The sequence below is a fragment of the Oncorhynchus kisutch genome, linkage group LG24 (assembly GCF_002021735.2).
Source record: "Oncorhynchus kisutch isolate 150728-3 linkage group LG24, Okis_V2, whole genome shotgun sequence".
NCBI lineage: Eukaryota > Metazoa > Chordata > Actinopteri > Salmoniformes > Salmonidae > Oncorhynchus > Oncorhynchus kisutch.
In genome coordinates this window covers 20,758,734-20,784,460 of record NC_034197.2, presented here as the reverse complement: position 1 = coordinate 20,784,460, position 25,727 = coordinate 20,758,734, and the positions used below count along the sequence as shown (strand labels likewise).

The 25,727-nt window shown below is 43.1% G+C and overlaps 1 protein-coding gene across 4 annotated transcripts in view; it reads left to right on the top strand.

Moving 5' to 3' along the window:
- Positions 1-24,816, top strand: part of spen (spen family transcriptional repressor) — a 52,137-nt gene extending 27,321 nt beyond the window's left edge. The window contains exons 4-15 of one of the 4 annotated variants that reach the window (XM_020459554.2): positions 1,192-1,352; positions 2,151-2,366; positions 2,524-2,675; positions 2,792-2,917; positions 3,050-3,163; positions 13,233-13,346; positions 13,476-13,576; positions 13,684-21,448; positions 21,619-21,957; positions 22,092-22,286; positions 22,471-22,629; positions 22,808-24,816. In XM_020459554.2, the coding sequence (XP_020315143.1) occupies positions 1,192-1,352; positions 2,151-2,366; positions 2,524-2,675; positions 2,792-2,917; positions 3,050-3,163; positions 13,233-13,346; positions 13,476-13,576; positions 13,684-21,448; positions 21,619-21,957; positions 22,092-22,286; positions 22,471-22,629; positions 22,808-22,939 (9,574 nt within the window). In that variant the 3' untranslated portion in view covers positions 22,940-24,816. The remainder of the gene's footprint in view (positions 1-1,191; positions 1,353-2,150; positions 2,367-2,523; positions 2,676-2,791; positions 2,918-3,049; positions 3,164-13,232; positions 13,347-13,475; positions 13,577-13,683; positions 21,449-21,618; positions 21,958-22,091; positions 22,287-22,470; positions 22,630-22,807) is intronic. The other 3 variants (XM_020459555.2, XM_020459557.2, XM_031803464.1) reach the window with 3 other exon arrangements.
- The last annotated feature ends 911 nt before the right edge of the window (positions 24,817-25,727 follow it).

The following is a 25,727-nucleotide window of genomic DNA, read 5'->3' as shown; positions in this document are numbered from 1 at the left end:
ACTTCAATAACTCTACCTACATGTACATACTACCTCAACTAACCGGTGCCCACACACATTGACTTTGTACCAGTACCACCCTGTATATAGTCTTGCTATTGTTATTTAGCTGCTGCTCTTTAATGACTTTTGTTTATTATTCTTATCTGTATTTTTTTAAACTGCATTGTTGGTTAGGGGATCGTAAGTAAGCATTTCACTGTCAAATTTACACCTGTTAGATTCGGCGCATGTGACTAATAAAATTTGATGTTTTACAAAAATATATAATCAATAGTTGTAACAGTGGTCCTAGTAAATAAGAAACACCCATTGGCTATACATTAGAATTTAATTATTGTCATTACCGAAAAAGACCTGAAATTATTCAATAATGAGATGTGTGTTTCGGTAATGAAAGCTCAATCTGCAAGTAATAGGAGACACAGACATTGAGTCAGCAAACAATTGACCATCACTAAAGCCCATTCATGCCTCCATGTTGGTAAGGTAATGGTTTTCTAAGTTTTACCCAATTGGAGCTTTTTTGTCATTTCGGTGAAAGGTCAAGTGTCTTAAAGGGATGTTTGAGAAGAAGATCCTCATTCTGAAGGCATATAAATTTAAATAACTTGTGCTCATCTAAGGACTACTCCTCTAGATGATGCATCATGGGTGAATTAAACTTTATTTTATAGCAACTTGAAAAGTGTTACTGTAATGAGAAACATCCACAGACACTGTTTTAAGTAATACATATAACTTGTAGGATTTATGAACAAACTACAGCAACATATTTAGTTTTTATTCAACATTTTATAAAGTAACCTGAGAATTTAATTGGACTAATTTCAGTAAAAAATGTACAATTTATTTAAAATAAGACACTGCCATAAACTAGGCATCTTAGTCTTCATAATGATAGTTGATTGTTGCAGATGCATCAATTTGTTACTGCCATGGTTAAAACTGGTTTCATGAGAATCACCCTTATAATGGATTGACGATGATTCTGATATATATCACATCTGTGAGCTATATCTTTGTGCATAGAGATGTCTTTTAAAAGTAACATTTCAGACAAAATCACACAATATCTGAGTCATCAGTTCTTTACAGTGATTTACTCCTCTTCTTATGACGGATATATGAGATTCTGTGACATGCACACTAATCTATTTCTCATTAAGCCTCTGTGTTCCTCTTTGGCAGCAGTGATTCCAGCAGTAGTTCAAGTGATGGCTCCCCAGCACGTTCAGTTCAGTCTGCTGCCGTCCCTGCACCTTTATCTCTGCCTTTATCTGCCCTTGACAAGGATGAGCCTCGAAAAAGCTTTGGTGTCAAGGTCCAGAATCTTCCTGTGCGTTCGACAGGTGAGGATTTGATCCCTTAAGCTGTGCAGCGGAGGGAATAATTACCCAAAGGTCATACTTGAGTAAAAGTAAAGTTACCTTAATAGAAAATGACTAAAGTAAAATTTAAGGCACCCAGTAAAATACTACTTGTCTAAAAGTATTTGGTTTTAAATATACTTAAGTATCAAAAGTATAAATCATTTAAAATTCCTTATATTAAGCAAACCAGACAGCTTCATTTTCTTGTTTTATAAATGTACGGATAGCCAGGGCCACACTCAGACATCATTTATAAATGAAGCATTTGTGTTTAGTGAGTCCGCCAGATCAGAGGTAGTTGGGCTGACCAGAGATGTTCTCTTGATAAGTGCGTCAATTGGACCATTTTCCTGTTCTGCTAAGCATTCAAAATGTACCAGATACTTTTGTGTGTCAGAAAAATGTTTGGAGTAAAACTACATTATTTTCTTTAGGAATGTAAAAGTTGTCAAATTATATAAATAGTGAAGTACAAATACCCCCAAAAATGACTTATTTTTATTTAATATTTTATTTAACTAGGCAAGATACCCCCCAAAGTACTTTAAAGTATTTTTACTTTAGTAGTTTACACCACTGCTGCTGTGTATATACCATATATTATCTACTCCACGCTACATGTGGGCAATACACTGCTAGGTTTTGGTAATAATATAATTTGTTGAGTTAATTACATTGTTGATGATTTTTGTACTGCAGATAAGAATGAGTCACTCTGTATGCACTAGAAGGTATTTAGTCAACATTTATTTTAGTATTTGTTCCCTCTGCTTTCAGATACAAGTCTAAAAGATGGCCTGTTCCATGAGTTCAAGAAGTATGGGAAGGTGACGTCTGTGCAAATCCATGGAGCTTTAGAGGAGCGCTATGGACTAGTGTTCTTTCGCCAGCAGGAGGACCAGGAAAAGGCCCTGGCTGCATCAAAGGGGAAGCTGTTTTTTGGCATGCAAATTGAGGTCATTGCCTGGAACGGCCCTGGTGCGTCCACAACTGGTATATAAAGGGGCTTGAGTTTTTCCTAACCATGTAACCTGACCAGGAAAATCTCTGGGTTCTATTAAGATTATGTAAAAAAAAAAATATATATTTATTTTATATATTTTTTTAATGATTTGTACAGGTTCATGAAAACATATATTTCTCTTTTCAGAGACTGAAAGCGAGAATGAGTTCCGGCCTCTGGATGAGAGGATAGATGAGTTTCACCCCAAAGCCACACGGACTCTGTTTATTGGCAACCTGGAAAAGACCACCAGCTACCATGATCTGCTCAATATCTTTCAGCGCTTTGGGGAGATAGTGGTAAGTGAAATACATTATGAATCTGCATGCTGCAAATGAGATTTTATGAGGAACACATTTCCTAATTCGAAACTGCCTCTCTTAATTCAGTTTTGCCTTTCTTTCCATTCACATAGGATATTGACATCAAGAAAGTTAATGGTGCCCCTCAGTATGCCTTTCTACAGTACAGTGACATTACCAGTGTCTGTAAGGCCATAAAGAAGATGGATGGAGAGTACCTCGGCAACAATAGGCTAAAGGTGAGAAGAGCATAAAACTAGAATTTCACGAAACACATCTTTTGAATGTACAACTGAGATTTTTTTGATGTTGACTGGAGTGATGTCAACAGGATAATATTGTTGGTATGTTAATTTTCCATCTTTCTACAGCTTGGATTTGGAAAAAGTATGCCCACAACTTGTGTTTGGTTGGATGGTTTAGCCTCCAACATCACAGAGCAGTATCTCACTCGACATTTCTGTCGTTATGGACATGTTATCAAGGTAAGCACGCTCCTTATTCATGTTTAAGCCTTTCTCTTGTGACACATCCCCATGTCATTATTTTGTATATATCTATATGCATAGTTGGAGTCATTAAAACTCGTTTTGCAACCACTACACAAATTTCTTGTAAAGAAACTATGGTTTTGGCAAATCGTTTAGGACATCTACTTTGTGCAAGACAAAAGTAATTTTCCATTAATTATTTACGCACAGATTATTTCACTTATAATTCACTGTATCACAATTCCAGTGGGTCAGAAGTTTACATAAACTAAGTTGACTGTGCCTTTTAAACAGCTTGGAAAATTCCAGAAAATGTCATGGCTTTAGAAGCTTCTGATAGGCTAATTGACATAATTCGAGTCAATTGGAGGTGTACCTGTGGATGAATTTCAAGGCCTACCTTCAAACTCAGTGCCTCTTTGCTTGACATCATGGGAAAATCAAAAGAAATCAGCCAAGACCTCAGAAAATTAAATTGTAGACCTCAAGTCTGGTTCATCCTTGGGAGCAATTTCCAAATGCCTGAAGGTTCCACTTTCATCTGTACAAACAAACAATAGTACGCAAGTATAAACACCATGGGACCACGCAGCTGTCATACCACTCAGGAAGAAGACGTGTTCTGTCTCCTAGAGAAGAACGTACTTTGGTGCGAAAAGTGCAACTCAATCCCAGAACAACAGTAAAGGACCTTGTGAAGATGCTGGAGGAAACCGATACCAAAGTATCTATATCCACAGTAAAACGAGTCCTATATCGACATAATCTGAAAGGCCGTTCAGCAAGGAAGAAGCCACTGCCCCACAAAACCGCCATTATAAAAGCCAGGCTAACGTTTGCTGCACATGGGGACAAAGATCGTACTTTTTGGAGAAATGTCCTCTGGTCTGATGAAACAACAATAGGACTGTTTGCACATAATGATCATCGTTATGTTTGGAGGAAAAGGGGGAGGCTTGCAAGGCAAAGAACACCATCCCAACCATGAAGCACGGGGGTGGCAGCATCATGTTGTGGGGGTGTTTTGCTGCAGGAGGGACTGGTGCACTTCACAAAATAGATGGCATCATGAGAAGTGAAAATTATGTGGACATATTGAAGCAACATCTCAAGACATCAGTCAGGAAGTTAAAGCTTGATTGCAAATGGGTCTTCCAAATGGACAATGACCACAAGCACACTTCCAAAGTTGTGGCAAAATGACTTAAGGACAACAAAGTCAAGGTATTGGAGTGGCCATCACAAAGCCCTGACCTCAATCCTATAGAAAATTTGTGGTCAGAACTGAAAAAGCGTGTGCAAGCAAGGAGGCCTACAAACCTGACTCAGTTACACCAGCTCTGTCAGGAGGAATGGGCCAAAATTCACCCAACTTATTGTGGGAAGGTTGTGGAAGGCTACCCAAAACGTTGGACCCAAGTTACACAATTTGAAGGCAATGCTACAAATTACTTATTGAGTGTATGTAAACTTCTGACGCACTGAGAATGTGATGAAAGAAATAAAAGCTGAAATAAATAATTATCTCTACTGTTATTCTGACTTCACATTCAGAAAATAAAGTGGTGATCCTAACTCACCTAAGACAGGGAATTTTTACTAGGATTAAATGTCAGGAATTGTGAAACTGATTAAATGTATTTGGCTACGGTGTAAGTAAACTTCCAAATTCAACTCTATGTACATACATACAGTGGCAAGAAAAAGTATGTGAACCATTTGGAATCATCTGGATTTCTACATACATCTGATCTTCATCTAAGTCACAACAACAGACTGCTTAAACTAATAAAACACATGATTGTATTTTTCTTGTCTTTATTGAACACATTCAGTGTAGGTTGGAAAAAGTATGTTAACCCCTAGGCTTATGACTTATCCAAAAGCTAATTGGAGTCAGCTAACCTGGAGTACAATCATTGAGACGAGAGTGGATATGTTGGTTAGAGCTGCCCTGCCCTTTGAGTTTGCTATTTACAAGAAGCATTGCCTAATGTTGAACCATGCCTCTAGCAAAAGAGATATCAGAAGACCCAAGATTAGGAATTGTTGACTTGCATAAAGCTGGAAAGGGTTTCAAAAGTATATCTAAAAGCCTTTGTGTTCATCAGTCCACGATAAGACAAATTGTCTATAAATAGAGAAAGTTCAGCACTGTTGCTACTCTCCCTAGGAGTGGCCGTCCTGCAAAGATGACTGCAAGAGCACAGAGCGGAATGCTCAATGAAGTTAAGAAGAATCCTAGAGTGTCAGCCATAGACTTGCAGACATTTCTGGAACATGTTAACATCTCTGTTGACAAGTCTATGATACGTAAAACACTAAACAAGAATGGTGTTCATGGGAGGACATCACGGAAGAAAACATTGCTGTACGTCTGAAGTTCACAAAAGAGCATCTAGATATTCCACAGTGCTACTGGCAAAATAATCTGTGTACAGATGAAACTACAGTTCAGTTGTTTGGAAGGAACAAACAACACTGTGTGGAGAAAAAAAGGCACAACACACCAACCTCATCTCAAATGTAAAGTATGGTGGAGGGAGCATCGTGGTTTGGAGCTGCTTTACTGCCTCAATGCCTGGACAGCTTGCTATCATCGCCCAAAAAATGTATTCCCAAGTTTATCTAGACATTTTGCTGGAGAATGTAGGGCTATCTGTCTGCCAATTGAAGCTCAACAGAAGTTGGATAATGCAACCGGACAACAACTCAAAACAGAAGTAAATCAACAACAGAATAGCTTCAACAGATGAAGATACGCCTTCTGGTGTGGCCCAGTCAGAGTCCTGACCTCAACCCGATTTGAGATGCTGTGGTATGACCTCGAGCAGTTCACACCAGACATCCCAAGAATATTGCTGAACTGAAACAGTTTTGTAAAGAGGAATGGTCCAAAATTCCTCCTGACCATTGTGCAGGTTTGATCCGCAACTACAGAAAATGTTTGGGGTTGAGGTTATTGCTGACAGAGGGTCAACCAGTTATTAAATCCAAGGGTTCACATACTTTTTCCACCCTGCACTGTGAATGTTTACACGGTGTTTTCAATAAAGACACGAAAACGTATAATTGTTTGTGTGTTATTAGTTTAAGCAGACAGTTTATTGTTGTGACTTAGATGAAGATCAGATAAAATTTGATGACCAATTTATGCAGAAGTACAGGTATTTCCAAAGGGTTCACATACTTTTGCTTGCCACATACATACATACATACATACATGTATACATGCATACAGTACCGTTCAAATGTTTGGGGTCACTTAGAAATGTCCTTGTTTTTGAAAGAAAAGCACTTTTTTTGGTCCATTTTTTAAATATCATCAAATTGATCAAAAATACAGTGTAGACATTGTTAATGTTGGAAATGACTATTGTAACTGGAAACGGCTGATTTTTATTTATTTTTAATCATGAAATATCTATATAGGTGGACAGAGGCCCATTATCAGCGACCATCACTCCTGTGTTCCAGTGGCACGTTGTGTTAGCTAATTCAAGTTTATCATTTTAAAAGGCAAATTGATCATTAGAAAACCATTTTGCAATTGTTAGCACAGCTGAAAAGAACCACTAAAACTGGCCTTCTTTAGACTAGTTGAGTGTCTGGAGCATCAGCATTTGTCGGTTCAATTACAGGCTCAAAATGGTCAGAAACAAATAACTTTCTTCTGAAACTCATCAGCCTATTCTTGTTCTGAGAAATGAAGGCTATACCATGTGAGAAATTGCCAAGAAACTGAAGATCTCGTACAACGCTGTGTACTACTCCCTTCACAGAAAAGCGCAAACTGGCGCTAACCAGAATAGAAAGAGGAGTGGGAAGCCCTGGTGCACAACTGAGCAAGAGGACAAGTACATTAGTGTCTAGTTTGAGAAACAGACACCTCACAACTCAAATAGCAGCTTTTATTTTTTACATTTTATTTCACCTTTATTTAACCAGGTAGGCTAGTTGAGAACAAGTTCTCATTTACAACTGCGACCTGGCCAAGATAAAGCATAGCAGTGTGAACAGACCGCAACACAGAGTTACACATGGAGTAAGCAATAAACAAGTCAATAACACAGTAGAAAAAAAGGAGTCTATATACATTGTGTGCAAAAGACATGAGGTTGGTGAATAATTACAATTTTGCAGATTAACACTGGAGTGATGAATGATCAGATGGTCATGTACAGGTAGATATTGGTGTGCAAAAGAGCAGAAAAGTAAATAAATAAAAACAGTATGGAGATGAGGTAGGTGAAAAAGGGTGGGCTATTTACCAATAGACTATGTACAGCTGCAGCGATCGGTTAGCTGCTCAGATAGCTGATGTTTGAAGTTGGTGAGGGAGATAAAAGTCTCCAACTTCAGCGATTTTGCAATTCGTTCCAGTCACAGGCAGCAGAGTACTGGAACGAAAGGCGGCCAAATGAGGTGTTGGCTTTAGGGATGATCAGTGAGATACACCTGCTGGAGCGCGTGCTACGGATGGGTGTTGCCATCGTGACCAGTGAGCTGAGATAAGGCGGAGCTTTACCTAGCATGGACTTGTAGATGACCTGGAGCCAGTGGGTCTGGCGACGAATATGTAGCGAGGGCCAGCCGACTAGAGCATACAAGTCGCAGTGGTGGGTGGTATAAGGTGCTTTAGTGACGAAACGGATGGCACTGTGATAGACTGCATCCAGTTTGCTGAGTAGAGTGTTGGAAGCCATTTTGTAGATGACATCGAAGTCGAGGATCGGTAGGATAGTCAGTTTTACTAGGGTAAGTTTGGCGGCTTGAGTGAAGGAGGCTTTGTTGCGAAATAGAAAGCTGATTCTAGATTTGATTTTCGATTGGAGATGTTTGATATGAGTCTGGAAGGAGAGTTTGCAGTCTAGCCAGACACCTAGGTACTTATAGACGTCCACATATTCTAGGTCGGAACCATCCAGGGTGGTGATGCTAGTCGGGTATGCGGGTGCAGGCAGCGACCGGTTGAAAAGCATGCATTTGGTTTTACTAGCGTTTAAGAGCAGTTGGAGGCCACGGAAGGAGTGTTGTATGGCATTGAAGCTTGTTTGGAGGTTAGATAGCACAGTGTCCAAAGAAGGGCCGAAGGTATATAGAATGGTGTCGTCTGCGTAGAGGTGGATCAGGGAATCGCCTGCAGCAAGAGCAACATCATTGATATACACAGAGAAAAGAGTCGGCCCGAGAATTGAACCCTGTGGCACCCCCATAGAGATTGCCAGAGGACCAGACAGCATGCCCTCCGATTTGACGCACTGAACTCTGTCTGCAAAGTAATTGGTGAACCAGGCAAGGCAGTCATCCGAAAAACCGAGGCTCCTGAGTCTGCCGATAAGAATATGGTGATTGACAGAGTCGAAAGCCTTGGCAAGGTCGATGAAGACGGCTGCACAGTACTGTCTTTTATCGATGGCGGTTATGATATCGTTGAGTACCTTGAGTGTGGCTGAGGTGCACCCGTGACCGGCTCGGAAACCAGATTGCACAGCGGAGAAGGTGCGGTGGGATTCGAGATGGTCAGTGACCTGTTTGTTGACTTGGCTTTCGAAGACCTTAGATAGGCAGGGCAGGATGGATATAGGTCTGTAACCGTTTGGGTCCAGGGTGTCTCCCCCTTTGAAGAGGGGGATGACTACGGCAGCTTTCCAATCCTTGGGGATCTCAGACGATATGAAAGAGAGGTTGAACAGGCTGGTAATAGGGGTTGCGACAATGGTGGCAGATAGTTTCAGAAATAGAGGGTCCAGATTGTCAAGCCCAGCTGATTTGTACGGGTCCAGGTTTTGCAGCTCTTTCAGAACATCTGCTATCTGGATTTGGTTAAAGGAGAACCTGGAGAGGCTTGGGCGAGGAGCTGCGGGGGGGGCGGAGCTGTTGGCCGAGGTTGAAGTAGCCAGGCGGAAGGCATGGCCAGCCGTTGAGAAATGCTTATTGAAGTTTTCGATAATCATGGATTTATCAGTGGTGACCGTGTTACCTAGCCTCAGTGCAGTGGGCAGCTGGGAGGAGGTGCTCTTGTTCTCCATGGACTTCACGGTGTCCCAGAACTTTTTGGAGTTGGAGCTACAGGATGCAAACTTCTGCCTGAAGAAGCTGGCCTTAGCTTTCCTGACTGACTGCGTGTATTGGTTCCGGACTTCCCTGAACAGTTGCATATCACGGGGACTATTCGATGCTATTGCAGTCCGCCACAGGATGTTTTTGTGCTGGTCGAGGGCAGTCAGGTCTGGGGTGAACCAAGGGCTGTATCTGTTCTTAGTTCTGCATTTTTTGAACGGATCATGCTTATCTAAAATGGTGAGGAAGTTACTTTTAAAGAATGACCAGGCATCCTCAACTGACGGGATGAGGTCAATGTCCTTCCAGGATACCCGGGCCAGGTCGATTAGAAAGGCCTGCTCACAGAAGTGTTCTAGGGAGCGTTTGACAGTGATGAGGGGTGGTCGTTTGACTGCGGCTCCGTAGCGGATACAGGCAATGAGGCAGTGATCGCTGAGATCCTGGTTGAAGACAGCGGAGGTGTATTTGGAGGGCCAGTTGGTCAGGATGACGTCTATGAGGGTGCCCTTGTTTACAGAGTTAGGATTGTACCTGGTGGGTTCCTTGATGATTTGTGTGAGATTGAGGGCATCTAGCTTAGATTGTAGGACTGGCGAGGTGTTAAGCATATCCCAGTTTAGGTCACCTAACAGAACAAACTCTGAAGCTAGATGGGGGGCGATCAATTCACAAATGGTGTCCAGGGCACAGCTGGGAGCTGAGGGGGGTCGGTAGCAGGCGGCAACCGTGAGAGACTTATTTCTGGAGAGAGTAATTTTCAAAATTAGTAGTTCAAACTGTTTGGGTATGGACCTGGAAAGTATGACATTACTTTGCAGGCTATCTCTGCAGTAAACTGCAACTCCGCCCCCTTTGGCAGTTCTATCTTGACGGAAGATGTTATAGTTGGGTATGGAAATCTCTGAATTGTTGGTGGCCTTCCTGAGCCAGGATTCAGACACAGCAAGGACATCAGGGTTAGCAGAGTGTGCTAAAGAGTGTGCTAAAGCAGTGAGTAAAACAAACTTAGATACTTCAAAGTAGCTCCTCTGCCTTGCTGTCAGCTTTGCACACTCTTGGCATTCTGTCAACCAGCTTCACCTGGAATGCTTTTCCAACAGTCTAGGAGTTCCCACATATGCTGAGCACTTGTTGGCTGCTTTTCCTTCACTCTGCAGTCCAACTCATCCCAAAACATCTCAATTGGGTTGAGGTCGGGTGATTGTGGTTGTCTGATGCAGCATTCCATAACCCTTACACAGCCTGGAGGTGTGTTGATTTATTGTCCTGTTGAAAACAAATGATTGTCCTGTTGAAAACAAATTATAGTCAGACTAAAGGTGGTAGCCATGCTGGTTAAGTGTGCCTTGAATTTTAAATAAGTCACAGACTGTGTCACCCAGCAAAACAACCCCACAACTCCTCCATGCTTCACGATGGGAACCACCGGAGTAACAACGGAGGTCATCCGTTGTTACCAAAAATCTCATATTTGGACTCATCAGACCAGAGGACCGATTTCCACCGTTCTAATGTTAATTGCTTGTGTTTCTTGGCCCAAGCAGATCTCTTCTTATTGGTGTCCTTTAGTAGTGGTTTCTTTGTAGCAATTTGACCATGAAGGCCTAATGTATGCAGTCTCCTCTGAACAGTTGATGTTGAGATGTGTCTGTTATTTGAACTGTGAAGCATTTATTTGGGCTGCAATTTCTGAAGCTGTTAACTCTAATGAACTTATCCTCTGCAGCAGAGGTAACTCTGGGTCTTCCTTTCCTGTGGCGCTCCTCATGAGTGCCAGTTTCATCATAGCATTTGATGGTTTTTCCGACTGTACATGAGGAAACTTTTTTTATTGAAAGTTATTTTAATTTTCCGCATTGACTGACCTTCATGTCTTAAAGTAATGATGGACTGTCATTTCTCTTTGCTTATTTGAGGTGTTTTTGCCACACTATGTACTTAGCCCTATTTGGAAAAAGAATCTTCTGTATACCACCCCTAACTTTTCACAGCACAAATGATTGGATCAAATGAAATAAATTCCACAAATTAACTTTTAACAAGACATACCTCTTAATTGAAATGCATTCCAGGTGACTACCTCATGAAGCTGGTTGAGAAAATGCCAAGCATGTGCAAAGCTGTCAAGGCAAAGGGAGGCTACTTTGAGGAATCTCAAATATAAAATACATTTGGATTTCTTTAACACTTTTTCGGTTACTAGATGATTCCATAAGTGTTATTTCATAGTTTTGATGTCTTCACTATTCTAAAATGTAGAAAATTTAAATAAATAAATTAAAACCCTTGAATGAGTAGGTGTCCTAACTTTTCACTGGTACTGTGTGTGTGTGTGTATTCGTACAGTGGCTTCAGAATGTTGTCAGACCCATTCCGCTTTCATTTTTTTGTTAAGTTTACAGCCTTATTGTAAAATGGATTACTCTTTTTTTTTTATCTCAACCTGCACTCAATACCCTATAATGACAAAACAAAAAAAGGTTTTTAGAAATTTTTGTAAATTTACTACCAATGATTAAAAACATCGTATTTACTTAAGTATTCAGACCCTGGGCCAATAACCGAAAGGTTGCTGAATCAAATCCCCAAGCTGACAAGGTTACAACTGAATGCCCCGTTCTGCCCATGAGCAAGGCAGTCAGCCCACTGTTCCCCGTGCACCGATGACATAGATGTTGATTTAGGGCAGCTCCCCGCACATCTCATATTCAGAGGGGTTGAGTTAAATGCAGAAGACACATTTCAATGTAATGCATTCAGTTGTAATACTGACTCAAAATTGAGCTCCGGTTCATCCAGTTTCCATTGATCATCCTTGATGTATCTACAACTTGATTGGAGTCCACCTGTGGTAAATTCAATTGATTGGACATGATTTGCAACGGCACACGCCTATCTACAAGAAGGTCCCACAGTTGACTGTGCATGTCAGAGCAAAAACCAAGCCAAGAGGTCGAAGGAATTGTCCGTAGAGCTCCTAGACAGGATTGTATCGAGGCACATATCTGGATAAGGGTACCAAAACATTTCTGCAGTAATGAAGGTCCCCAAGAACACAGTGGCCTCCATCATTCTTAAATGGAAAAAGTTTGGCACTACCGATCCTGTTCCTAGAGCTGGCTGCTCAGCCATACTCGGCAATCGGGGGAGAATGATCTTGGTCACCTCCCTGACAAAGAACCCGATGGTCACTCTGACCGCGCTCCAGAGTTCCTCTGCAGAGATGGGAGAACCTTCTAGAAGGATCACCATTTCTGCAGCACTCCACCATTCAGGTCATTTACGGTAGAGTGGCCAGACGGAAGCCACTCCTCAGTAAAAGGCACATTGGAGTTAGTCCTTTAGGTTCCTTTTGGCTGTCAGCCCATGAGAAACAAGATTCTCTGGCCTGATGAAACCAAGATTGAACTATTTGGCCTGCATGCCAAGTATCACGTCTGAAAGAAACCTGCCACCATCCCTATGGTGAAGCATGGTGGCAGCATCATGCTGCGGTGATGGTTTTCAGCAGCAGGGACTGGGAGACTAGTCAAGATGAAGGGAAAGATTAACGGAGCGAAGTACAGAGATCCTTGATGAAAACCTGCTCAGACTGAGGCAAAGGTTCACCTTCCAACAGGACAATGACCCTAAGCACAGAGCCAAGACAACACAGGAATGGCTTCGGGACAAGTCTACGAATGTCCTTGAGTGGCCTAGCCTGAGCCTGGACTTGAACCTGACTGGAAAATAGCTGTGTTGTGATGCTCCCCATCCAACCTGACAGAGCTTGAGAGGATCTGAATACTTACAGTAAATGTTCTGTTTTTCCCTTAGTAGTTATGTGGTATTGTGTGGAGGGGACTATTTAATCCATTTTAGAATAAGGCTGTAATTTAACCAAATGTGGAATAATTCAAGGGGTCAAATACTTTCCGAATGCACTGTATATAAGAAAGATAATTTTGGTTTTTACTAAATATGTTTCTTTCTTCTCTTCTCTCCCCTCCCACCACAGGTTGTATTTGACAGACCCAAAGGAATGGCCCTTATACTGTATAATAACATAGAATATGCACAGGCAGCTGTTAAGGAGACCAAGGGGTGGAAGATTGGTGGCAACAAAATTAAGGTAGCAAAAAAATGTCTTATGAATTAGAATCCCTGTTGGTTGGGGAAATAGGCCGGGTGATTGAAGACCATAGTCCAAACAATGATATTTGTCTCTGATTTATCAACTTCCATGTGTTTTTGCTTGCAGGTGGACTTTGCCAATCAGGAAAGTCAGATGGCTTTCTATCACTCAATGCAGGCATCTGGGCAGGACATTCGCGACTTCTATGAAATCCTATCTGAGCGAAGGTTTGGATCATTTTTTCTAGGTGAATTTTGTCACATATCCCCATTTGCAAAATTCCAATGACATTGAATAATATGAATTTGGTTCCTCTTTTTTTTGTGTTTATCAGGGATGAGCGCAGGCCGCAATTTGAGTTTACAGCTGAACGGCCATTCTTTGACAATAGTGTACGAACACCTGGAGGAACCTTCACAGAAGATCCCCGTCGCAAGTTACCTGACAGAGGCCGCGAGTTCTACACAGAATGGGACTCATACCAGGGGGATTTCTATGACCCGCGTTACTTTGATGACCCGCGTGAGTACAGAGATTACAGAGACCCCTATGAGCAGGACATCCGCAAATACAGTTACTTGCAGAGGGAACGTGAGCGTGAGCGCTTTGAAACAGACCGTGACCATGGGCGGAGAACAATGGAACACAGCCAGAGCCCTTCTCACCCTCATCGCCCTGCCAGTCCTACAGCGTCCCACTCCCTCTCTGAGCGTCTACCAAATGACTCTGATCGCCGCATTTGCTGTAGATCCTCAGAGCGAAGTGCCAGCTGCAGTTCACTCTCACCTCCAAGATTTGACAAGGCACGAACTGATCGGTATAATAAGAGTGATAAGCCAGAGAAGGATAGACCATTTGAAACTGAACATGGTACTGGGGGTGATAAGGAAAAGTGGTCTGGGCGCAAGGAGAAGGGTGAGAAACAGAGGCTGCGAAAGCTTAAATTGCAATCTCCCAGCGTTCCATCGCCTGAGACGGTGCCTAAACTGGAAAGAGAAGTTAGTCCAGATGCAGTCCTTCGAAGCAAAGTTAGCAAGTTTCCCCTTAAGGAAAAAGAAGGCTCAGGCAAAGGACGGCTAGACCTACCACCTTGTGTGGTGCAGCTAACACGTGTGAAGGAGAAGGAAGTGAACTTGCTTGGTCATGCTGTCCTAGAAAAACAAAGAGTTAGAGGTGGGAATGACAGTATCCGGCTTGCATCACCTTCAAGGGATCAGAAAAGTCCTCCCTTCCGCATAGATCACCAAAAAGGAGATATAGTCAAGCATGGGAAGGTGCCAAAAGACAACCACCTTGAAGTTGTTGACAAGGATGGTAAAATGAAAGCCAAAAAACATATGAAAGCTGACCCTAGGTATGATGGTTCTAACTCTGTGGATGTTGACCGTCTAGCTGCACGAAAGAGGCGTTTTGAAGACTCCATGGGGAAGACCGATCAACTGAAGAGGGAGAGTCCGGAAGAGGTCAGTAGACTGGGACTTAGGAAGACACCTGACAGTGCTATGGCAAAGGAGAATGAGGGTGAAAAGAGCCTATTGCGCAAAGTGGTGCATAAGATGGAGCATTGCAAGGCTAAATCTGAGAGACTTGTTACTGTTTGCAGTCCTAAAGATGAACAAGAGTCTGAAATAGTCTCCATGGGAATGGGGCTTGGACTCAGTTTGGAACTTCAGTCACGACTTGGAGAACCAACAGAAGAGGCAACAGATCCATTAGACCCAACCTGTCTGAAAATTCAGTTTTGGGGATCAAGTCTCACGAAAATCTCTGATGGGAGTCTTGACCAGGACGCATTCACACAACTGCCGCAACAAGACAATGGCGAGCAGGGTGTAGGACTATATAAAAGTAGAGGGGAGACTGAGGAACGACTTAAGTCTGACCTTGACCTCTCTCAGACCTGCAGAAAACAAATGGAACAGAGCCGACAAGAGCCTGACAAATCACATAAATCAGAAAGCCCACAAGATGGCGACACAGAGGACTTTGAACGGTGCAGTCTGGTGCATGAGGTAGGAAAAACACCTCAAGATGTTACAGACGATTATCCATCTAGCAAACGTAAGAAATCCGAGAGTTTTGACTTTGACTTGCTAAGTGGTAAGAGAGACCGCAACTACAGGTCTTCCTTTCCTTCAAATGAAGAAGAGTGTGCCTCCCGGTTAGCACAATCAGTTGCCAATAAAGAGATTAAAGACTCTCCAAAAGAAGAGGACAAAGTCTACTCGCATGTAGATTCATTGAAATACAGCTTGGACATGACACCTAATTGTTTCCGTTCCCCTATCACAGAATTTCCTAAGCTTAAAACAGCATTGCTTGGGTGTAACGAGCAGTTACTTCAACGATGGGAGAGTAGAATCAAATCTGACTGCCTCAGAATGGACATGACCTTCCCCAGTAGCATTGTGAAACAAGAAAGCATTTGCAAACGTCTTGTGTGTGAACTAGAGCCTGGAGAAGTATCGTCAGATTCAGATGATGATGGTGAGAACAAAAACCACTCCCCTAAGCCCAACACCTCACTGTCCTCTATCCTCGGGGAACGTGAAGAAAGGTTGACAGGCCTCAAGCTCTCATGCTCCCTGGAGAAGAACAAGTTCTATTCTTTTGCATTAGACAAGACTATCACTCCAGACACACAAGCACTTCTTGAGCGAGCCAAGTCATTGTCCTCCGCAAGGGAGGATAATTGGTCTTTTCTTGACAGAGACTCTCGCTTTGCCAGTCTTCGCGGTGGCTCAGACAAAGAAAAGGTAGAGTCTGTACCACGACCTATCCCGTCTTGGTACATGAAAAAGAAGAAGATTCGTACTGACTCTGAAGGTAAACTGGATGACAATAAGAAAGACCCCAAAGCAGAGGATCTGGAACGGCAGGAGCTGTTTGCATCTCGTTTTCTTCATAGTTCAATCTTTGAGCAAGATTCACGGCGTCTACAACATCTTGAGCGCAAAGATCCTGAGTTGGGAGTTGGCAGACATCCTGCCAAACAGGATGCTGTCAAAGGACAACCTGGGCCATGGGGAGGGGACCTTCAAGAGCCCATAGTTCTTTTTCATAGCCGCTTTCTGGAGCTTCAACAACAGAAGGAGACCTCATGGGGCCACTTTCCACAAGAAATTGAAAGTGTTGATGAGAGTGAACAAGAAGTGTCTCCCAAGGTTTTAGAGTTCCTGCAGAAGGCCGATATTAAATCAGTCAGCCCTGCTCTCATCTTGCCAATTTCACAGTTTCTTTCTTCACCCAGAGAGATTTCTCCACAGCAGGAGAAAGAGGTTGTTTTAACTACTTCATCCTCTGAACAGACTCTTTCACTGATTGAAGAGGAAAAAGTAGAACATAATCTGGAAGTTTTCCCACCCCAATCTCCTCTAGTAGAGATCCAACCCCCTGCCTCAATTTTAATCACACCCTTATCACCTTTCCTTTCAGATGCTGAGGTTAAAGTTGAACCTAAAGAGGTATTATGTGAACCCAGAGTTACAACTGAAGGCAATCTTACAGTGGATCATACATCTTTCCTTGATAATATGCCTCCCACTCCTGGTGCCTCATTAAGTAGTTTTGAGGCAAATGCTGCTGAATTCACCAGTTCTGCTTCCCCCAAGGTTGACGAAAATATAGAAATGGTAAAGATAGAGACCCAACCAGAGAAACCATATTCGAAGGACTTTGACAAACCTCAGAAATCTGACGATTCCCAAGAGGTTCACGTACCAGTTTCAGAGGCTGGAATCAAACCAGCAAAGCCAATTCGCAAACAACCCAAGAGTAAAAGAGCTAAGCCAAATGTGTCAGTAACACAAATCCTGGAGCCCCCCAAAACCGCTGTCTCTGAGAAACCAGTAACTCGAAAGAGTGAGCGAATTGACAGAGAGAAGCTGAAAAGGTCTTCATCTCCACGAGGAGAAGTATTAAAGGCATCATCAGAACCTAAAACCACAGCCAAGTCACCAGTTAATGTCCCTGACTCTGAGAATGAATCAATCCTAATCCACGGAAGGAGCAGACGACGAAATATTCGGTCAGTTTATGCCACACAGTCTGAAGGGGATGCCCAGCCACCATGTAAAGAGGTGGTGGAGTCCTCCTGCTCCACCCGTAAGTGTGGTGTCGATAAGGATCTAGTGCTGCAGCAGGATGCATTGAACACATCTACCTACACAAGGCGAGGTCGCCCACCCAAGTCACGCAGGCGAGGGCAAGATGTGTCACCAGTGAAAGGGGACTCGCAAAAATCATCAGAGGAAGACGGTGACATAAAAGAGCCTGCGAACACTGGACAGGGTTCTAGAATGTCTGAGGGGTGGTGTTCACCCCTTATGCAGAACGTGCAGACAGCTAAAGTGTCTTCACTTACTGGGGCTTCAATTGGTAGGAAAGCAAGTAGACTAGACAAACAATCCAAGAGTGAAACATCATCAGGAGAGAAGTCAGTTGATAGTACAACTACTGAAGAGCCTGAGCCCAAAATAAAAGATGAGTCCGAAGAAGCAGGGAAATTATTAGAGGAAGCAATGCAATGCTTGCCAACACAGAAAGACGAAGGAGACAAAGTGCTAACTGATCAAATTGAGAAAAAGTATTCTGAAGGGGACATTGAGAGGCTAGAATCTACCCATGTGGAGAAAAGACAACAATCTGAAAAGAGTGGGAAAGTAAAAGCACCAAGGTTTACACGAAATGCCAAATTGGTGACGGAGGATAAATCGCTTGGCTTGAGAAACCTTGAGATTCGTGTAAGCTTAGATGATGTGAAAGGGTTGCTTTGCTCTGAGGAGGATGAGGCTGTATCTTTTGAGACCACTGCTAAAAATGCCAAACCAGGAGTACCAGATAAAGAAGAAGCAAGGACTCAGTGTTATCTGAAAGATGCTGCAGAGTTCAGCCCAGAGGAAAGGGAAGATGCTCTGTTAGACCCTGAACAAACGGTAGACCCAGCAGCCGCTATTTTGGCACGTCAGATGGAACTGGAACGGGCAGTGGAGAATATTGCCAAACTTACAGTTGTGCAACCTCTTCAACCCTATAAGGAACCACCTGCAGAGCCACCTACCCTGCTGCCCCCTGTCACTATAGAACCAGAGAATGAAATGGAGGGGGTGAAGTCAGCTATTCCTGCCAGTGAAACCGAACTAGCTGCTGCTATAGATTCCATTACTGCGGAAGACGTATCTACTGATACAGATGGTTTCACAGCTCCTTCCACTTATACTGCAATTGTTCCTACCCCAGAGCCTCTGGTCTTACCCTCTGCCAATGATGTCTTGGAACCAGAAACACACATGGCTATCAGCAACATTATTGACCCAGACCCAGAGATGGGAGTTTTGATTCCCAGTGCCAAACCCCTGATGACAGATGCTAAAGCCTCTGAATCAACAGTCTCTGGGGCCTCTGCCGAAGATGAGTCTCTTCCATCAGAAACACACACAAAAAAAGGGAAAGCAGTCAGACTTAAGACTCCAAAGAGGTCCAGAGGACGAAAGGCTGTCAACCGGAAGGGAGAGACTGCTGAAGAGGTATCAGAAGCTGAGACCTCCCCCTTCAAGCTACCAGAGTCCATTCCTGAAGAAATTGAAGTCATCAACTCTAAGGCAGCTACTGCTACAGCAACAGCCACTGTTGTCACCTCAGCTGCTACCTGCAAATGTGATATCACATGCACCATGACTGTGAACACTCCCAAGGAGGCAGAACAACCTGCTGTGGAACAACCCGTACCTGAAGAATCAGCCTTTCACTCTAGCACCAAGAGACTTCCTCATTTCAAAAAGTTTCAAATATCCGCAGTAGCCCCTGCTCTCTCTCCATCCCCTGCTCTCACACCTTCTCCAACCCAATTGAATGTCCCTCTACCCTGCCAAGGCAAGATGCCTGTTTCACCAGACTGGCTTCACAGATCTGAAGAAAGTATAATACATGCTACTCCTGCAACTCTAGTTTCTGTATTGACTCCCTCTGCACCAGCAGTAACAGCGCTTGGAAGCCAGTCGGAAAATCCACTTATGCCTCCTGATACTAAGGCATCGGATATTGACCCTAGCTCCAGCACTCTCAGAAAGATCCTCATGGATCCCAAATATGTGTCGGCATCAAACAGCAATGCCATTCCTACTACAGTGCTAACCACAACGCAGGCAGATCCTCGCATGTCAGAGAATGAAAACTCATCTGACACAATGGCTGCTCGGCACATGCATCCTGAAGACAGACCCTTGCCTTTCACTCTTCAAAAACCGTCCCCGCTCACCGAGACCCAGCAGAACTTTGGAGAGAAGATGGTGCATTCAGTCATTTCTTCTCCTACTACCTCTGTCATCAGCCGGATTCCAATGCCCTTTGACACTGAGGAAGCACCTCGAATCTCCCTAAGTAACCGTAATGCTGGCCTATCTCTAACCAAACAGAAATCCAGATCAAGTATGAACGAGAACAACTGTTACCATGGAGTGGATGTGGCAGAAGATGTAAACTGCAGAGGACGGTCTGTAGTTGAGAGCACACCCTACATCACAGGCTCCAGTCGTGGCCTCAGGGTAAATACATCAGAGGGTGTGGTAGTACTAAGTTACTCAGGGCAAAAAACAGAGGGACCTCAACGGATCAGCGCCAAAATTAGCCAGATCCCACCGGCCAGTGCAGTTGACATAGAGTTTCAGCAGTCTGTGTCTAAATCTCAGATTAAGCAAGAACCATTTGCCCCATCCCAGCTTTGCACCCCCAAGGGACCCCTGACACCCACAGGGTACGGACACCCGGGGGTACTCTTAACTGGCCATACATACAATTCTCAGCCTGTCATCTCCACCATTAAGCAGGAGAGTCCTGGTTCTGAAAAGTCAGAGTCGTCATATCACACTGGACCCCAGGGTAGCGCAGTAAAGATGTTTCAACAACCAGTCACTAGTCCTCAAATATTGATGTACAATCGGGCTGTGATGCAGCAGCATGTAAAGAAAGAGCCTGGAGCAGAATCCAAACCAATGATGGTGGATATGGCAAAGGCACACCAGACATCCAACCTCAGCCCAATCATGAATCCACATTACCCATCTTTGACTGGAAACCGCATGAGTCCTAGTCCCAGTACCCCTTCTGATCGGTCAGTCCCACACCTCAAGCAAGAGCCTCATTCCCCTCGAGCAACGGGCCACTCACCTTTACCCTTTGCGAAAGTTTGCTCTCCCAGAAACTCAATGTCCCCCCATGCCGGCTCTATGGTTTTGCATCCTGGCATGCCTGAGATGTCTCCATATGTTGCCAGTATGCACCACCCCCACCCAGAGCAGTCTGTTATAATGACCCCGGTGTCACACAGCGTCACCCAGTCAGTGTCTATATGTCACCTCTCGCACAGTGATGTCAGGATGAATACCCCACAGCTCTCTGGAATGAGTCATGGAAGACGGGCGAATTCCCTGCCATCTCCCCGCACTGGACCTCCTCAGCACGCCAACACCATCAGAGAAATGGTGCTGCAGTCACATGCAGGCCCCACTCGGGGAGCCTCAGACAGCTGTGCTGAAGAGAACATGAAGAACTACCACCAGGGGCTGTGCAGACCCTCTGCACCCCAGCTCCAGTCAGATGTGATGATGATGCAGGCAGAGCAGCACAGAGGGCTGCATCATGCAGGCCTACGTCTGGACCAGTACAGCATGGCCTCCCGAGACATCAGAGACATGCGCGACATACGGGACATGCGCATCCTGATGCACCATCAACTAGGAGAGCACACCATTGCAGAGGGACGTCGGTCACAAACTCCTGAGGCAGGAGCAACCTCAATCACCAACCTCTCTGCTGCCTCCAAGAGTCCAAAAGGAATGACGCAGATCCGGAAGGAGATTCCTAAAACATTGGAGGCAAAGATGTCTCACCCACCTCATACTGAGAGCAGCAGGATCATGGGGGTCCATCCATCTGTCCCTGTTATGGTGTCTCCTCATCATCCTCAAGGTGTTCAGATGATTCATCCAGGTGGCACTGGCTCCTTCCCATTGTACCGGGATATGCAGGGCTTCCACTCCCAGTTTTCCCGTCACTCTTCGATGGGATTGAACTTGGCTCCCCGCGGCATCACACCTTCACAGGTCAGAGAACTATGCATTCATGTTTACATTTAGTTCATTAGTTTATCAGCTTTTTAGTGGTTTTGCCAGTGTTTTCAGTTGATATTGACTTTGACAATTATTTTCGTGTTTCTCTCCTACAGTACATTACTTCTATGTAGATAGCACTGAAGTCTTATTTATTTCCTCAGGATGGTGATCTCAGCCACAGGGGCAAGCTATCTCAGTCACTCTCTGCTGGGTCACTTGGTGGAGGAAGTGAAACCAAATCGGACAACTCCCACCTCCGTCACACAGCCTCCATGGACGTATCCCACATGCCCCGGATGCAGAGGGACACCATTTCACCCTCTTATACTTCTCCCATGGCTCTCTCCCACAAGCAAGAGCTAGCTCTGCAGAAGGGCCCACCACCAGTCTTCATGCCGAGCCCTCCAGTAGCACCCCTCGCAAGTTCCTCACAGTGGCACCCTGAGAGTAAACTGGGGCACTCAGGATACCGGTCCGTCGATATGGTGCAGCTTTTAATGGTAAGGAAGCTGATCATGGGAATTAAAACAATCCTGAAGACTTTAAGTCATCATTAGTAAGGATAGATTAGAATTCGAAATCAGTTTAGATAATATTTCTCTGATCTGTCTTTGCTCCACTTTTGTTTGTGCAGAAATACCCCATCATATGGCAAGGCCTGCTGGCACTGAAGAATGACTTGGCTGCCGTGCAGCTCCACTTTGTCTCTGGCAACAACGTTCTGGCCCACCGTTCACTGCCGCCATTGGAGGGAGGGGCCCCGCTCCGCATCGCACAGAGGATGAGGTTGGAAGCATCCCAGCTTGAGGGCGTGGCTCGCAGGATGATGGTGAGTTGCTAATTGTCTATCATTGAAATTATGCATTTTAGCACGGTTCTTGTAGAATGTTTTCAAACTAAGACACTCTTTGGTAATGTTTTCTTTGCAGGCAACTAGTTGAATGTAAACATGCTTAATATTTCAGTAACATTTCAGGTGAAAGCACAACCGATTTGATGATTGTTGTTTATAGGTGGAGAGTGACTACTGCCTCCTGCTAGCTCTGCCATGTGGACGGGATCAGGAGGATGTTCTCAGTCAGACCCTTCTCCTGAAAGGAGGCTTCATCACCTACCTACAGCAAAAACAGGCAGCTGGGATCATCAATGTCCCCAACCCCGGCTCCAATCAGGTATGTGGTGCGTTCTGACTGTTAAGCCATATCAGCATCCATTTCAAATGGACCTGTAATGATGGCCCTTCTGTATTCAAGTAAATATTAGGTGGAGATGGGAGTATGGTACTGAACTGATTTCAAACAATGAGGTTGGAAACCCAACTGACACGTGTCTGGTCTCTTCCTTCCCCAGCCGGCATACGTGGTGCAGATTTTTCCGCCATGTGATTTCTCTGAGAGCCACCTGTCGCGGCTCGCCCCCGACCTTCTCAACAGTATCTCCAGCATCTCCCCTCACATCATGATTGTCATTGCCTCCGTGTAATACCTCCAATAGAAAAACTCCATTCTCTAGAACCCAACAGAATCAAGCCAACACCAGCCTTTTTGGACTTTCATCCAGGTTAGAAAACTGGAAATGCCTCAGTTTGGATGGGTTTGACCTCTTTTTGTTGTTTTTAAAACATGCACTCACTCTTACTTCTCTTCACCAAGTCCTTAAGTCATCCTTCCACCTCTTATTCCGCAACTCCCTGTCTTTACGGAGAGCATACGGAAGGGTGGATTGGGGGTTTCATGATCAATTCTATGATCATACGTTTCACTTTTGCAATCGTTGGAAGTAAACCGGATTGTGTCTTGATTTTGAAAGCATTCGATGAGACGAAGGAATGAAAAGAGAAAGACTGCTAAGGGATGTTTCTACTCTCATTGAAATAATGATTGTGATTTTATTTACATCTTTTGGGAATTTTCTTAGAAAACAGATCAAATCAGTCATTGCACTATGTTGAGAAAAAAAAACATTATCTTTGTACCGATTAGAGAATAAAATGCTACCTATTATAATAGACATGCACCAGTGACCAGCTTTACTTGTGCAAGAGAAAAATAGAAAAGGAATAATGTCTGCTTCATCAATCTTCTGTACTGCTTTTACTCTTCTACCATCGGCCAACTTGATTTCCTTCTACTTCATTTCCAGAGTCAACTCTATCCTCAGAGGTTACTATTTGAGTTGTACAGTTTGCACTTAATGCCTCAACAGGCGACCTATATATATATATATATATATATATATATCATTTGTTTATTTTTGTTTGTCTTATTTACAAGTCAAGGTGTCGTAGACAATTGCAAAACTGTAAATATTATAAATATTTAAAGATTAAAAATATGTAAGGAGGCCAAGTGGATTATATGACAACTCATCACTATCAACCTTTTGGGGGTGGCAACTGGCAAGGACCCCTACAAAACTCCTAGGAGTGACATTTACAAACTTTTGTTATTAGAATTGATTCTGTGCCAAAATCTCTTTCAATGAACCCCCAGAACCTATTTTCATACTTGATTTTGTATTTGTCACTCAGATCTACTGTACCAGCCTCTGTTTGTACTTGGTTTTTTAAATATATTTTTTAAATATATTTTCGTCATCAGCCCAACCTGTTACAGCATACATACTACTACTCCATTGTGAAATCCTGTCCTCATTTCCATGGAGTGCCATAAACTGTTCTATTTGATGATGGTGAACATAGTCCTTCTGTCTCTCTCCTTGTGTCCTCCACTGCCCTCTACCATTCCTCTGAAAATAATCCTGGATACCAATATGTGCTCCCAAAGTCAAAAAGCAAATTACTCAATGACAGCTGTAGCATGCATAACTTGAATAAGTAAAGGGTAAATAGAATCCGTAAGGCAACGAATGTGACTAAAACTTTAAACAATGCTGGGAATGGATGTGTAAACTGTCTCTTTCCTTTCCCTGAACTAGTGTCTCCCTGAGCCAATTTTGTAAATACTCATGTTCTCAATATGTGCTCTTGTGTACTTTCCCTTATTACTGTCTCTGTTCAGGGTCCTCATGTTTGTGTGACAAAACAAAGCAGTCCGAAAGACGAAGCTAGTTGTGAACCGATGCAGGAAGTAAACCCTGATTCTCAGTTTTTGTGGTGTAAATATTTCTATGACTGCAGGCTGAATACTTTCATGGTGATGTTGAAGGCACTTATAATTTTTGTATACAAATTACAAGAAAATACCCCAAAAACAAAATTATTTATCTTAAACTGTCTTTTGATCAATCTTATTTCATAATTTTCAGTGTATTTTGCTGTTCCTCCATGAGGACATTTTTAAACTGTAAAATAAATGGTTGTTTAACATCTACAGATCATTAAATGGTCCGTCACTCTTGATTTGTGTTTGCTTGCTTTTGCCCGTTGTCTTGGTATGCCTTGTTCCACTGCAGATACATTACTGTATGATATATTACCAACAGTATTATCTAGTTGTTACTCCGATTATGCAGAACATTGTTTTCAGGTTACTACTTGTTGTGAAAATATCCAGCGTCTTCAGGTTACTACTTGTTATGAAATATGTTGCAGTTCACCTTGAAGTCACAAGATGTCAGCATAGGATAATACCCACTGGGCACAGACATCAGTTCAATGTTTAGTTTTGATTTCCATTTTTCTGAGTTATCAACTAATGTGAATTAAACATGTAATCAACCTGTCATTGGATTTAGGTTTAACATTGGGTGAAAAGACAACTCCTTTACGTTGATGACTTTTGCAAATCCAATCAGTTTTCCAAATTAATTTAATGTCATTACACAATTGTTGTTGTTTTAAATTTCTGTTTGTACTTCTATAAGTGCCTGTAGCCTAAAGCTTACAAATCAAATCAAATGTGTTTGTCACATACACATGGTTAGCAGATGTTAATGTGAGTGTAGCGAAATGCTTGTGCTTCTAGTTCCGACAATGCAGTAATAACCAACGAGTAACCTAACAATTCCAAAACTACTACCTTATACACACAAGTGTAAAGGGATAAAAAAATGTGTACATAAAGATATATGAATGAGTGATGGTACAGAACGGCACAGGCAAGATGCAGTAGATGGTATCGAGTACAGTATATACATATGAGATGAGTAATGTAGGGTATGTAAACAAAGTGGCACAGTTTAAAGTGGCTAGTGATACATGTATTACATAAAGATGCAGTAGATGATATAGGGTACAGTATATACATATACATATGAGATGAGTAATGTAGGGTATGTAAACATATTAAGTAGCATTGTTTAGAGTGGC